Here is a 12,635-nt window from a genome sequence, read left to right as displayed (position 1 = left end):
CTTCTACAATTTGGCTGCTGGAAATATTCTGTGCTACACTTGGAAGCTTGTTTGGCCAGGTTTGCTGCTGCTCAGCAGTCTGGTGCAGGGCTGGGGATGTCACCTTTCTGCTCTCTGAGTCCCCTGCAGCTCCAGTGGCTGGTGACAGTGTTCATCCCTCCTGTTCCTGATTTCTCCAGCCATTCACAGCCACACATGGGCCATGGTCTCCCTTGCTCTGGCTGCCTGACAGCAAATGCCATCAAAAAAATCTGAATTCATGAGCTTTGCCAGGCTGCCACACCACACCTAAGGGGCTGTTAACTTGTTGTGAAAACTTCCTTCTATGCAAAAGGCCTTTGCCTAAATCCAAGAATTTTAGCCTAATTCCTATGCCTTTTCTTTGCCTTTACACTTCTGCTGAGGCTTCTTCCCTTGCTGGAGCGTCTATGGCTGCTCAGGACAGCTGAGCTGTGGGAGCAGATCCAGCACCAGCCCTGTCTTCCTGAACAGCAGAAACACAGCAAGAGGGTGGCATGATCCCTGGCTCCTAAAGAAGCTCTTCCTCCCCCATGGAGAGCTCAGGGAGCACAGTGCACTTGGGTGCACCACTGGGCCAGGCAGGGAGCTGAAGAGCTGCCTGGGCACAAAAAGAAGCTGCAGTTGGGGAGAAGTTGATCTTTTGCATTTCTCAAAAACATAAGACAATGTTGCTCTTTCAGAAGTAATTATGCTAATTCCTGCGCTTATAAACTTGTATTTGTCTGTGAAAATTGCTTGGAATTTGTAGCAAGCCATGTTTTCCCCAGCCAGGCAGAGAGTTTCTTGTCTCTTTTCTTGGCTCTCATTTTGGATTCCCTTGAAGAGGGGAGAGAGAGCCTCCAGAGAGGTTGGACATTTCTCCCAGTCAGCACAGCTGGTCCTGGCAGGGCAGCTACACTGCAATGGACCATCCAAACCTGGCAGGCACTGCTGGGATCATGTCACACCTCCCTGCCACATCAAGTCCTGCCAGGCTGTGCAGTCCCATGCCCCACTGCAGTCTGTCCCAGCCTGGCTGAGGAAGCTGCTCCTGGAGCTCCTCAGCACTCAGGGAAACCAGCCTGTCTCACCTGAAGACGCTGTGAGCAGAGCTCTGTCACTGTGTGTTCTCTGTGCAAGAGGTGGCAGGGTGAGAAAGCCTTGCTGGCAGTGTGGTAAAGGGTAGAGGTGGATGTGAATGGGATTGGGAAACAAGAACTTTTTCAGAGAGTAACTCACTTGGAGAAGAAGAAAAATTTCTAAAGTGCATTGGTTTTAGAGGGATTCAGGTAGGTGCTGTAGGTCCAAAGTCAAGGCAGGATGGAGTATCCCTGCAGGAGATCTTCTGGGGCTCCTTTGAGGCTGCCAGACCCATGGGTATCTTTCTCCTCTAGCTGAGCTGGATGTCAGAGCTGGTAGGTGTGCAGTTTCTCTGGTGGATGCCAACACCAGGTGTCTCTGCCCCAGGTGCAGTCACCAGTGGACTCGGCCACGCTGTCCCCGGTGGAAAGGACGGCGGCGTGGGTGTTCAACAACGGCCAGTACGAGGACACCAAGAAGGACACGACTCAGAGCCTGGATGAAGTCAAGCATGCTGAGAAGGTAGATTTGATTCTGAGTGCTCTGCACCCCACAGTGAGAGTTCAGAGGGACTTTCAGGCCCTGCTGTCACAGCATCACACATTCTCACTCAGGTTATATTAGTTACAGTGATCACTAACTCTGTAAATAAAGTAAATTAGGATTGTTAACCCCACTGAGCATAGCTTAGGACATGCACAGGGACTATGCAGGGCTGCAGCTCAGCTTTTATCAGTAGCAGCAATCAGATTTTGTCTTGGGCTTCTCCTGAGGCAATTGCCTGCCACCCAGGTACTGCAAGGTTTCTGAGCTGCACAGAAATCTGCATGGTCTGTTTTTGAAAGTGTGTGTTTTTTCAGGAGTAGATCCCATTTTTCCAAATACAGTCACAGCCATGTGTTGCTGTGAGGATGGAGTTGTTGTGTAAGAGGTCTGGTATTTTGAGAAGGCAGAGAGTGAGAAGAACATTTAGTGGACAAAGAAGCAGAAACATAGGATTGTTAGGAAAGGGGAATGAACCCAAAACAAAGCAATATATTGAGATTCATGGCACTATTGCAGAAATTATTGCCCAGAGAGACAAGAAGAACAAAAGCTCAGCCAAGTAAGGCTCTGGTTTGCAGTGACTGGTTTGCTCTGACCTGCCCTGATTGATTAGGTCCTAAAGTGTGAGTTATTTGGGTTCTGCATAAGTCTGGGTCTTTAAATTTGGGCAGCCCAGGCCAGCAATTGAGCACTGTTAGCAGCATCTGCCTGAGAACTGCTGGAGTCTGGAGTAAGGCAGGATGTGACCAGCCAGGGCTGAGGAGCCATGTCAGAGCCCTCTGACTGCTGGAATTGTGCTGCAGGGTGATAACCCCACAGCGTGGGAGCAGCTGGATGCTCCTTCTCTGTGGTCGCCCCTATGTTTGCTTCTCACTTCCTTTACTTCCGTCAGCTTATTTTTCCCTAAAAAAAAAACCAAACAACAACACTCCCCTAAAGAGCAGCAGAGCATTATAAGGATCTGACCTCTTCTTTTTTCTGCTTTTTCCCTGGTGCCTCCCTGGCCCTCAGTACGAGCAGGAGATCGCCAAGCTGAAGGAGCGCCTGCGCGTGTCCAGCCGCCGGCTGGAGGAGTACGAGCGGCGGCTCCTGGTGCAGGAGCAGCAGATGCAGAAGCTGCTCACAGACTACAAATCTCGACTGGAAGACAGTGAGGACAGGCTGCGCAGGCAGCAGGAGGAGAAGGACAGCCAGATGAAAAGTATCATCAGCAGGTGAGGCTTTGGGAAGCTCAGGACTGGGCTTTCCAAACGAGACAAGCGGCTCCCCTGTGCAGCTCCATCCTCAGAGCTGAAGAAATGGGGATGCAGGTGTGGAAACTTGCCTGAGATTGTCAGGAAGGTAAAAGAAAATATTTAGGAATTTTTACTTTAGGTCTCTGGGTCCAGGTCTTTATTTTTGTTGTTGTTTGGAATCTGTACGTGAAATTAGTTTTTCAGAGCAGTGGCGTTTTTGGCAATGTCCATTCTGAAAATAGCAAGGTTGGGCAACTGGGAGTGTCATATGGAGAGATAAGCTTTCCTGAGAGCAGCAGAGTTCTTCTCTTGGAGAGCCAAGAGAAGCAGAGAAGTCAAACCAATAGGCCAGAGTACCTGAAACACTTGGGAATGATACTAAACTGTCCTAATTCGTCCCTCTCTTTGCTCATCAGACTCATGGCTGTTGAAGAGGAGCTGAAAAAGGATCATGCTGAGATGCAAGCAGTCATTGATGCAAAGCAGAAAATCATTGATGCACAGGTAGGTAAAGAGCTTGGGATCTCCCAGAACCTGTGTGTAGAACCTGTTCTTGGCCCCTCTCTCCTGCCCCAGCACTGTTCTCTACCTTCCAAGCCATATCAGCCCTCAGTGTGACACAGGTCACTTATTGCCTCTGGGAGACAACTTTGGACTTTATTTTATACTGTCTGACCTGGGCTTTGAGGCAGCCAGGCAGCCTGGCAACAAATCCCAGGACTGATCATGTCTCCAAAACCTTTGCTGCTTTGTGAGATCCCAAGGGAGTAAAGGATTAGCAGTGCATTGTGTAGATGCTGTTCCAAGTGTGGGCCTGGCACCTGTGGGAAAGCTGTGCCTCACCCCAGCATAGTTTAGCTGCCATGTGCATGCATCTCAGCTGTGCCAGCAACAGCATGGCTTTGGACAGTGGAGTCCAGGAAAGAGAATGCTGCACCAGAGCATTGTCCTGGGAATGTCACGTGTGGCATTTCACCCCCTGGCCATCCCCAGCAGTCCTGGGGAAATGCCCATTTCCCACAAACCTGCAGCTCCCACCTTGGTCACCCTGGGCAGCTGTGGGGAGGGAACCCAGTGGGAAGTGCATGTGGGTGTATCCTGTGGGGTCATTCCAGCTTTTCCTCTGTGTCTGTGCTGATCCCACAACAGAACCTGGGACTGGTTTGTATCTGCCTGCCATGTTTACATTTGTGGTATTTGCATTTGGAGGGTCTCTTTCCTGCTTCTGGCTTTTCAGTAGTTCCATATGGAAAGTTTCTTTAACCATTTTTTCAGGAATAACCTAAGTTATTCCTACACAAAGAGTGGTGGTGGGAGTCTCATCTGAACATGGTTAAACATGGCACTGGGGTATTAGAAATACTTGAACTCCTGTGGAACTGTAGGGAAAATATAAAGCAGCAAAGATCTGTGTTTTTTGGAGATAGGCACAGTTAGGGCATCTTGCTGTTACAGGCATGGAATGGCAGCTCATCCAGGCAGCAGCCTGGATTCTGAAATTGGTGGATGCATTTTTCATCTACCTCAAGACAGTGGAAGGGCACTGGGCAAACATGCAAAGTGATTTTTGGAGGGGAGAGATTGTGACTGAGTAAGAAACTTGCCTGTTACCTGTGCGTGCCAGGAGGCTCTCAGCCTTGGTGTTGGTTATGGGCTAGCAAGGTGGAGCATGGACCATTGTGATCCCAGTGTCACCAGCTGGCAGAGGGGACCTCTACTGACCTGTGAGACCTTCAGACCCTCAGGGCTGGAAGGGTGTAGTCCTTGGTCACACTTCATCAAGTGATGCAGTGTTTATCACCTGTGGTGGAAACCGGTGAAAAAACAGTGAAAAAACAGGAGCAAAACAGCAGCATTAATGATTTCTCTTTTTCTTGGTCAAGCAAGGTCACTGGCAAACATCAACTGCTTCACTGTCAGGCAGTGCATGGGGGAAGTGCAGTTGTCACTGTCCTTCCTTGAGTACCTGAGCAGAGGAGGAAACGGGTGAAAGACTCAGAACAGACTCACCAGGGGAGCCCAGGGGTCTGCTGGGTTCTGTAGCAATCCCTTGAAGTCGTGCTTGGAAGATTTTATTTAGTCTGATTCCTTCAGTGGCTAGAAAAGGAAAGGTGGTTTTTTGTGTGAGATTTCATCGTGTGGGGCTGGACCCCGGCTCGTCGCACCCAGCTGAAGAGTTAAAGGCTGCCAGGAGCAGCAGTGACCTGGGATCTGTGCCTAGGGACACCAGCCTGGGATGGTCTGAGGGGTGCAGTGCAGCTCCCAGCACTGCCCCCATGCACACAGACACGAGCTGTTCTCCTGGCTCTGGAGCTGAGCAGGGATAGGTCTGGCCAGAGTCTCTCCTCGGAGCGGCGCAGCTGCAAAGAGAACTGGCCCGGTTGCTATTGCAAGTGACATCTCCGCTGTGTTAAATTACAGGTCATAAATGGGGATGAGATAATTCCAACAGGCAAGTAAACCCAATCAGTTCTCTAGCTGAGCAGTACCCAGTCCTGGCCCAGCACACTGACCTCCTACCCATTCCAGCTCCTCCTGCTCCCTGTGCCCTGAGCATGTTACAGAGACGTGCCTGGTAGATCCAATTTTCCTTTCAGTGAGAAGATGCCTCAACTCACCAGCCTTGTGCTTTTCAGATTGATTTTTCCAAGTGTGGATCTCCAGCTGTTTTGCAGACTGGCTCAGTGAGTGCTCAGCAGTGTCTGAAAACACCCACCCCTTCATTCTCAACTCTTTGGAAAGAATTTTTAGAAATTTTTCAGGAAAAGTTTCAGAAGGAAAACTTTCATTTTAAATTGTATGTTCCAGGTGAAATACAGTTGGAGGAATTGGAGCTTTGCCTGGCTGAGGAGCACATTCCTTCTGAGGCAGTTGCTGCAGGGCTCATTTCAGCCTGGGAGGAGAGGCCTGTAACTCCTTGGCTCCGTGTTCTCCCTGCTCCCATCAGCTGCATTGGGATGAGGGCTAAGGCAGGCCCTGTGCCTTGTGCCTCTTCCTCCTCTATTGGCTTTACACAGAACTCAGCATCTTGAGGGCTGTAACAGAAGCAGGACTTAAATTCTGTTTTGTTTTTGCACCCAAGCACTCAGCCCTGTGGGGGAGCCCACTGAGAAAAGCAGGCATTGCTGATTAGTGCTGTAGCACGCACTGATGTGCTGGGATCCGAATCCCGAGGGGCTGTGGTAGCACGTGAGTCTCCTGAGCAGTGTGTCTGAACTTTCCTTAATGTTTATGCCTTCTGTGCATCGTTCTTCCCTCCATTTTGTTTCTCAATGGGCTGGACTGGGAAGAGTTCCTATCTGCAACTTGTTTTGGTTGAGCAAATTAGACATTTTCCCTTCTCAAAGAACAAAAGCCAATCAGCTGGTGGCATGGAGAGCACAGTTACCTTCCCGCTGTCTCCAGCACTGCTTTCTGCAACTGCATTATTATTATTTTTTTGGGGAAAGATGGAAATTGTCATCTCTGATTATGCCAACAACTCCTTGGCTTGCCCCTCCGTGCTGTATCCCACTGTTAGTAGGCTGGGTCTGGTGATGGGTTATGTCAATTTAGCTGCACACATCCCTGAGCTGTCTGCTCCAAGTGGAGGCTGGCACGTTCTGTGCAAGGACAATCAACCAGGCACGTGCATTTGAGGAGCCCAGGAGCCCCCCAAGCTGGAATGGGTTTAGGAGCAGCGTGTTCCATGTTTGTTCTTTGTGTTCTGTCGATGGCATCTTCCCTCCACCCACAGCGCCCTCTCCCCCTCACCTCCAGTAACCCTCAGCGTTAGCTTTGGCTGCTGCTTCTCTGTGTTGCTGTTGCACCGTCACCGCAGGCTGCCATTATCTGCTTTTTTTTTTTATTATTGTTTATTTATTTATTTATTTCAAGCATCCCATGAGTTTACTCTGAGCACACTCCATCCAAAGCACAGAGACAATGGTCGGCAGATACCACTTGCACTTTTCTCTGCCAGATGAAACCTCCCCACCACTTTTATTTTCTGCTGCCTGTTTCTGTTTTTCTAATATACTTCTAAAATGTAATATGGAAATTGGCTACCATTGTTATTAACACCAACCCCCTCCCACTCCCTGTGGCGAAACCCTGCCTGGCTGGGTGGAGCCTCCATGCCCGGATCAATTCCCTGCTGTAACTCGGATTCGTCGCACAAAAAGCCCCGGAGGGCCGGAGCGGCCGCAGAGGAGCCCGTGGCACCCCGAAAACAGAAAGAGGCAGACAGCCCATCTGGGCAGGGAGCGCTGGCCCAGCTGCCTCTGCCAGAGCCCAGGCTGCTCCCAGCCAGGGCGGGCAGCAGCTCTGACACTGTGGGGTGTCTTTGCAGGAGAAGCGGATCGTGTTCCTGGACTCGGCCAACACGCGCCTGATGAGTGCCCTGACGCAGGTAAAGGAGCGCTACACCATGCACGTCCGGAATGGCAACCCTCCCAAGCTTTCCATCACGGAGAATGGTGAATTTAAGAACAGCAGTTTCTAATTCTGCAGGTGCTGCCAACCACCTCCGTGGAAGAGCAAGACGGAGCAGAGCCAAGACCCCTCACCGTCACTGATTGTTGCACATAGTTCTTCTGTAAAAGGAAAATTGTATTGTTTGAAGATTGTATTGTTTGAAGATTGTTCGAAAATTGTTTTAGAGTTGTATTTTAAAATTGTATTTTAAATTGTTTTAAGATAGTATTGTACATTCAATAAAATTGAAAAGCAACTCTGAAGGGTGGGCTTTAATTCCCCACTCAGGGCCAGGAGAACCAGGCTCCCCAGAATAAGTCCTTGTGGATCACTGTGTAAATAGAGGGAGCTCTTGGGTTGTGTACAGAAAATGCCAATGTAATATACCAAAAGGAAGTGAATACTGTAGATTTTTTAATTATTGCTATTTTTTTTATTATTATTATTATGTTGTTGTTGTTATTGTTGATGTTGTTGTTTTTCTCTTGTTGAAAGCACTGCAGTCCTGGGAGGAGGAAGAGGGGGGTGTGTGTGCGTGTGTGTTGTGGGTGAGACGTGAGCAGCGGGTGACCCGAGGCAGCAACTGGCTGATCAAAGGACATGAATGGAGTGAAATGAATTCCATAGGAAAACTCACCGGCTGGGTTTATTCCCCTCTTCCCCAGCTGGTCTTTAGCTGAATGCAAACTTGATAGCAAATGTTTTAGCACGAGAACTGGCTCTTGCTGTGTCCTGTACCTACTTCTGATAGGGCTCTGTCATAAAACAGCCTTTCTGGAGAAGGTACAAAGTGGGAGCAGCAAGCTGGATTCCTGGAATTTGCACAGTCAGGCTTCCTGTCAGACAGAGGGAATCTGCAGGATTTTGTGGTAGGATTCTTTCTTTTGTAGCCCAGTTCTGATGCAGTTTTATATTTTCTTCTGTTTGGAGGATTTACAGACCTGTAAATACTTTTTTAACGATTTCTAGCCAATCCCTACTGTACACCCCCTGCAGAGGCACCCTGAATTCCCTCTCTGCTCTCCATCAGGAACAGACAGGTTAATCCTCTCGGGAAAGGGCTAACCAAAGGGTGCCCATGCCCAGCACAGGAAATTCCATATGCAAAAGTCCCTTTTTCTAGAGGATTTCTGTATTTTAATGCTCACTAATTTTCACTATTTCAGCCACTTGCTTAGCCAGTGTAGTTCCAATGAAAGGTACTTTCTGCACCTTTGTTGAAAGATCTTCCATTTCTGCTGAAATTTTCCTTTCTCTGGATAATTTAAAGGGATTTTTTGAGTTCTGTACACTGCAGTTCTTTTTAGGAGTTTTGACTAAGTTTTTGTCTCCAGTTTCTTTCAGTTGTGTTTCATAGAAGCATGATTCCAGACTGTGTGTGAATGGGATATTGCTCCAAAGTGACCTTCTCCTGGGAGACAGTGACATTCACAACCTGTAACAGATGAACACTAAATGGCTTGGTATTGTCAATTCTCATGATTCATCAAGTGCCACGATATTTTATCTGAGAGAGGGTTGGTTTTTTTTTAATCTCAGATTCTGAAGTCAAGTGTGAATTTTTACTTTCAGCTTTTGCTGTGCATTTCTAGCCCTCAAACCCTCACAGTAAATGCAAGTATTGCAGCACTGATTGAAATTGTTAATTACAGAAACATACTGATAACAGCAAGTGTGATTAACCATTCTCATGTGCTGTGGAAATTGGAAAAGTTTACTTCAGTTTGAGACAAAACCTTGAGAGGTGCCTCAGTGTGGGATTGTCTCATGAAAAATGCAGGAGTGTCTAAGCCAGTTCCCTGCACATGAGTTATTGGCAATACCAAGACCCAAACCTGGTGTCTGTTGCTAAGTTTGCCTGGTTTTTGGAAATGAGTTCATCCCAGCCCTCTGGCTGATGCAGGAGGTGGCAGAGCAGTGTGTGTGCTCTGGTGTCACGATGCTCAAGCCACCATCACCACCCCCGTGTGTTCTGTGCATCAGTGCAGAGCCCCTGTGCTGTAGGATGTGTGTGCATCAATCCTAGCCAGGCCTTCTGGAGCACAGCAGTGAGCTGGGATGTGGGGTTAATGCTCAGCTCTTTGGGATCAGAGCTGCTCTGGCTGCTCGGTCGGGACTCGGTGCTGGTGGCACTGACACACCTGGGGTTGTGCTCTGCATTGGCTCAGCAGTGGTTACTTTTCCATACTTTCCAAACCGTCTTCCAGCTCTAGATCCTTGCTGACCTCTGATATTTTATTCCTCAAACTGTGCCTTTGAGTTTCTCCTTTCTCCCTTCAGGCATCGCAGCCGTAGCAACTTCTCCAGTTTGTGTTGAGCTGTCATGTGCGGGCCTCATTTACACAAACCCTTTTTGTGGGCTCTTTCTGTGGGATCTGCATGTCCCTGGAGCCATGTACTGTAATTGTACAGCTGTAGCATGGGGGAACGTGTTCCCATCCCTTTTGGGATGGGCATGTGAACCTGCCCCCCTTGTGGCACGGTGCAGGTGATGTGGGTGTGCTGTGAGCGAGGTGTGAGCGAGTGCCCGTGGGGCTGCACTGACAGAACAAGGCAGAAGCAGATGCGTTGGTCTAGGAGAGTTATTCCAGCATTATTTTGGGAAACACCTTTCCCCAGAGCTCCCCAGTGCTCTGGTAATGTCAGGGGTCACTGGCTGACTTGTGTGGTTTGATGCTGAGGTGTCCACTTTGGTTTCTGCAATAGGGGCAGCATTTCAGCCTGGATTTTTAGAGGGGAAATAAAAATCCCTGCCTCAGTATTGGTGAGGTCTTTGGTAGTGCATCATTCCAGTACTGTACGTTCTCCTGTGTGTTTCTCAAGCTTGTAGAATGCTTGTAGGAAGAAGCAGTGGCTCTCTCAGAGCCTGACCCCTCGCTGTGGTCTCAGAGCTCGTTTCTAGGTTGGTTGTTTCTCTGCTTTTCCACTTTCTCCCCTCAGGTGCCAGGCATGCTCCTCCAGCTCTGCCACCGAGGGGTGAAGGTTGCAGAGTCAGTGCTGCTAGACTGGAATTGATCTGCTGCAGCACAAAACACTGCTCCTGAGTCCTGCAGGCAGCTGTCTCTCCTAGTTTGTTACCAAGCAGCCTTCCAGAAAACTTTCAGCCGCCTCAAGCTGACAATATGTGAAAATGCCAGTTTCCATTTTGTCCAGACTGATGAAATCCATGCTCTGTTCAGGAGCAGGAGCCCTGCCTGGGCCTGATCACGTTTGGGTTTAGACTCATGGCCAGTGGGCTCTGAGGGAGTGAATGGTGCAATGTGTGATGGGGAGCTGGCTTTGTGTTCACACTCTGAGCAAAGGCTGATGGCTGTCTCTAATCTGTGCAAGGAGCTGCTGCTCTCACTGGGGAACAGATGATGTAGTGCAGGAAAAATTGGATAGCCTGGAGGAGGAATACTCGTGTTCCTCAGACTGAACAGGAAAGTCACCCCATCTTGGTGTCTCAGTCCATGCTGGCCACGTTGGTACCATTCTAGGAGGGTTCTCTCCAAACCCCAAAGCCACCTGGGCTTCCTGAGTGCTCAGGAAAAGCTTGAGGCCAGCACAGCAGGGCAGGGAGATGGAGCAGCCTCCTGTGTGTGGCCTCTTGGCAGGTTGTGTGTGGTGTCTGCAGGGTGTGAGGTGAGCAGGGACGGGCTCTGAGAGGACAGAGGGAGCATGGCCTAGGCAGCATCCTGTAAATCCCTGTTCTTGCAACTGTAGGAATTCAGGCCTTTTTTTTTTTCTAGGGGAAATAGATTTCACATCTAGGAATTACCAACTGTTACTTCCCTGGTGTATCCAAAATGGGTAGCTTTTTACAAAAGCACAGATCCATACAGCTACACATTTTGCCACATTCTTCTTCAGTGGCATAACTCAGGCAGGGAATCTACAGGAGCGTGGAAAGGGATGTGTGTATTTTCTAGTTAGAGAATATGAGGTGTATCCACTAATAAATTATTCATCCATCTAAAATCATCAAAGAAATGGGGTTTATTTTGCATTCATGTAATTGCTTTGGTTTGCCTGTGAGATTTTCCCCCATGATATATTCATTTCATGTTCTGATGCTTGCATAAACCCACCAGCTTTTAACTTAGAAGTCCATGAATTTTACAGCCATGTCCATGGAATGTGTCAGCAATACTTACTTGTGTGGATGAATTCTGCTTGTGTTCTGCAAAAATGTCTGTGTTGTTCCTGGAGAACAATTCCTGTCCCAGTTGAACCATGACGTGCATTTCCATCAGTGGTGGGCATGGTCTGCCAGAGGAAAAAGGGTTAAATTTAGGGTGATGTTTTTAAATGTTTTCCTTCTCCACAGTAAGTTAACCCCCAGGAGAGTGAGCATGTCCTTACAGATCATGCCTGCCAGGAATCCTACCTGCAAAAATAGATTTTTCTGTCTCAAGGGCCTTAATAAGAGTGTTACTACACAGAACTGTTCTACAGTGATAGCTCTAAATAATTTATTTTTTATTTCAACAAAGTACACCTTTAAAAAGGAATAAACTTGTTTTTCAAGCCGTATTTTTATGCTTGTAGCACTGGACTGTTTGGTCTCTGAGATCCATTTCTGCATTTCATTGCCTGGGTTTGTTCTAAAGAAGATTTATTTTTGTTCTGTGAATAATTTTTGAAGGTTCTTGTAATATGTACAGATATAGATACATTTGAGGACTTTTATTGATATTCCTACAAAGAATACAAATAAACTTTAACTTTAAACAGTTTGGACTCTGTAAACTTACACTGATTTTAAGTCCCCCTCTTTTCTGTGCTCAGGTTGTGTTCGTGTAAATGCAGGGGGTGCAGGGGAAGGAATTCCCACTGGGACAAAATGTTTGGGACAGAGCAGCTCCCACCTGGAGCAGCCTGAGCAAACCAAGGGCTGAGGGGAACAGGATCAATTCCTGCCTCCTGAGGCTGGGAAATCTCTGGCATTGTGGAGTGAGAGAGCGACAAGCTGTGGAGACACTGAGAACTGCTCTCTGCTTCCTTTAGCCGTTTTAGGGTTTTTCACTGAGTGCTGAAAAGAGAGTTCTGTGTATTAATTACTGTGGTTATTCCCCTCACACCAAACCAATGAATGTGATCAGCCTAGTTTTCCTGTTCAGTCCATTCCTAAATTACACATTCTCACACAGCAGCCCAAAGCTGCAGAGTTGGAGGCGTGAACATGCAGAGGGACATTATTTACAGGTTCACATCAAATGCTGGAATCTAAGATATTTACATTTATTCTTCATATATGTATGAAATAGTGAATGGGAAAACCTTCCACAGTGAACTTACTGAGTGTAAAATCCATACTCAAGGGAGGGTTTTGGCAAA

At 48.0% G+C, this 12,635-nt stretch overlaps 1 protein-coding gene across 8 annotated transcripts in view; it reads left to right on the top strand.

Moving 5' to 3' along the window:
* Nucleotides 1-12,031, top strand: part of RASAL2 (RAS protein activator like 2) — a 127,670-nt gene extending 115,639 nt beyond the window's left edge. For 4 of the 8 annotated variants that reach the window (XM_054515738.1, XM_036387709.1, XM_036387711.2 and 1 more), the window contains 5 exons: nt 1,468-1,602; nt 2,638-2,840; nt 3,278-3,365; nt 5,283-5,313; nt 7,192-7,456. In XM_054515738.1, the coding sequence (XP_054371713.1) occupies nt 1,468-1,602; nt 2,638-2,840; nt 3,278-3,365; nt 5,283-5,313; nt 7,192-7,322 (588 nt within the window). In that variant the 3' untranslated portion in view covers nt 7,323-7,456. Of the gene's footprint in view, nt 1-1,467; nt 1,603-2,637; nt 2,841-3,277; nt 3,366-5,282; nt 5,314-7,191 lie in introns of all 8 variants that reach the window. The other 4 variants (XM_054515740.1, XM_054515737.1, XM_054515736.1 and 1 more) reach the window with 3 other exon arrangements.
* Nucleotides 12,032-12,635: the final 604 nt, after the last annotated feature.

Source organism: Molothrus ater, chromosome 9 (assembly GCF_012460135.2).
Source record: "Molothrus ater isolate BHLD 08-10-18 breed brown headed cowbird chromosome 9, BPBGC_Mater_1.1, whole genome shotgun sequence".
Lineage (NCBI taxonomy): Eukaryota > Metazoa > Chordata > Aves > Passeriformes > Icteridae > Molothrus > Molothrus ater.
The sequence above is the reverse complement of the archived record's forward strand: the minus strand, read 5'-3'. Positions and strand labels throughout refer to the sequence as shown.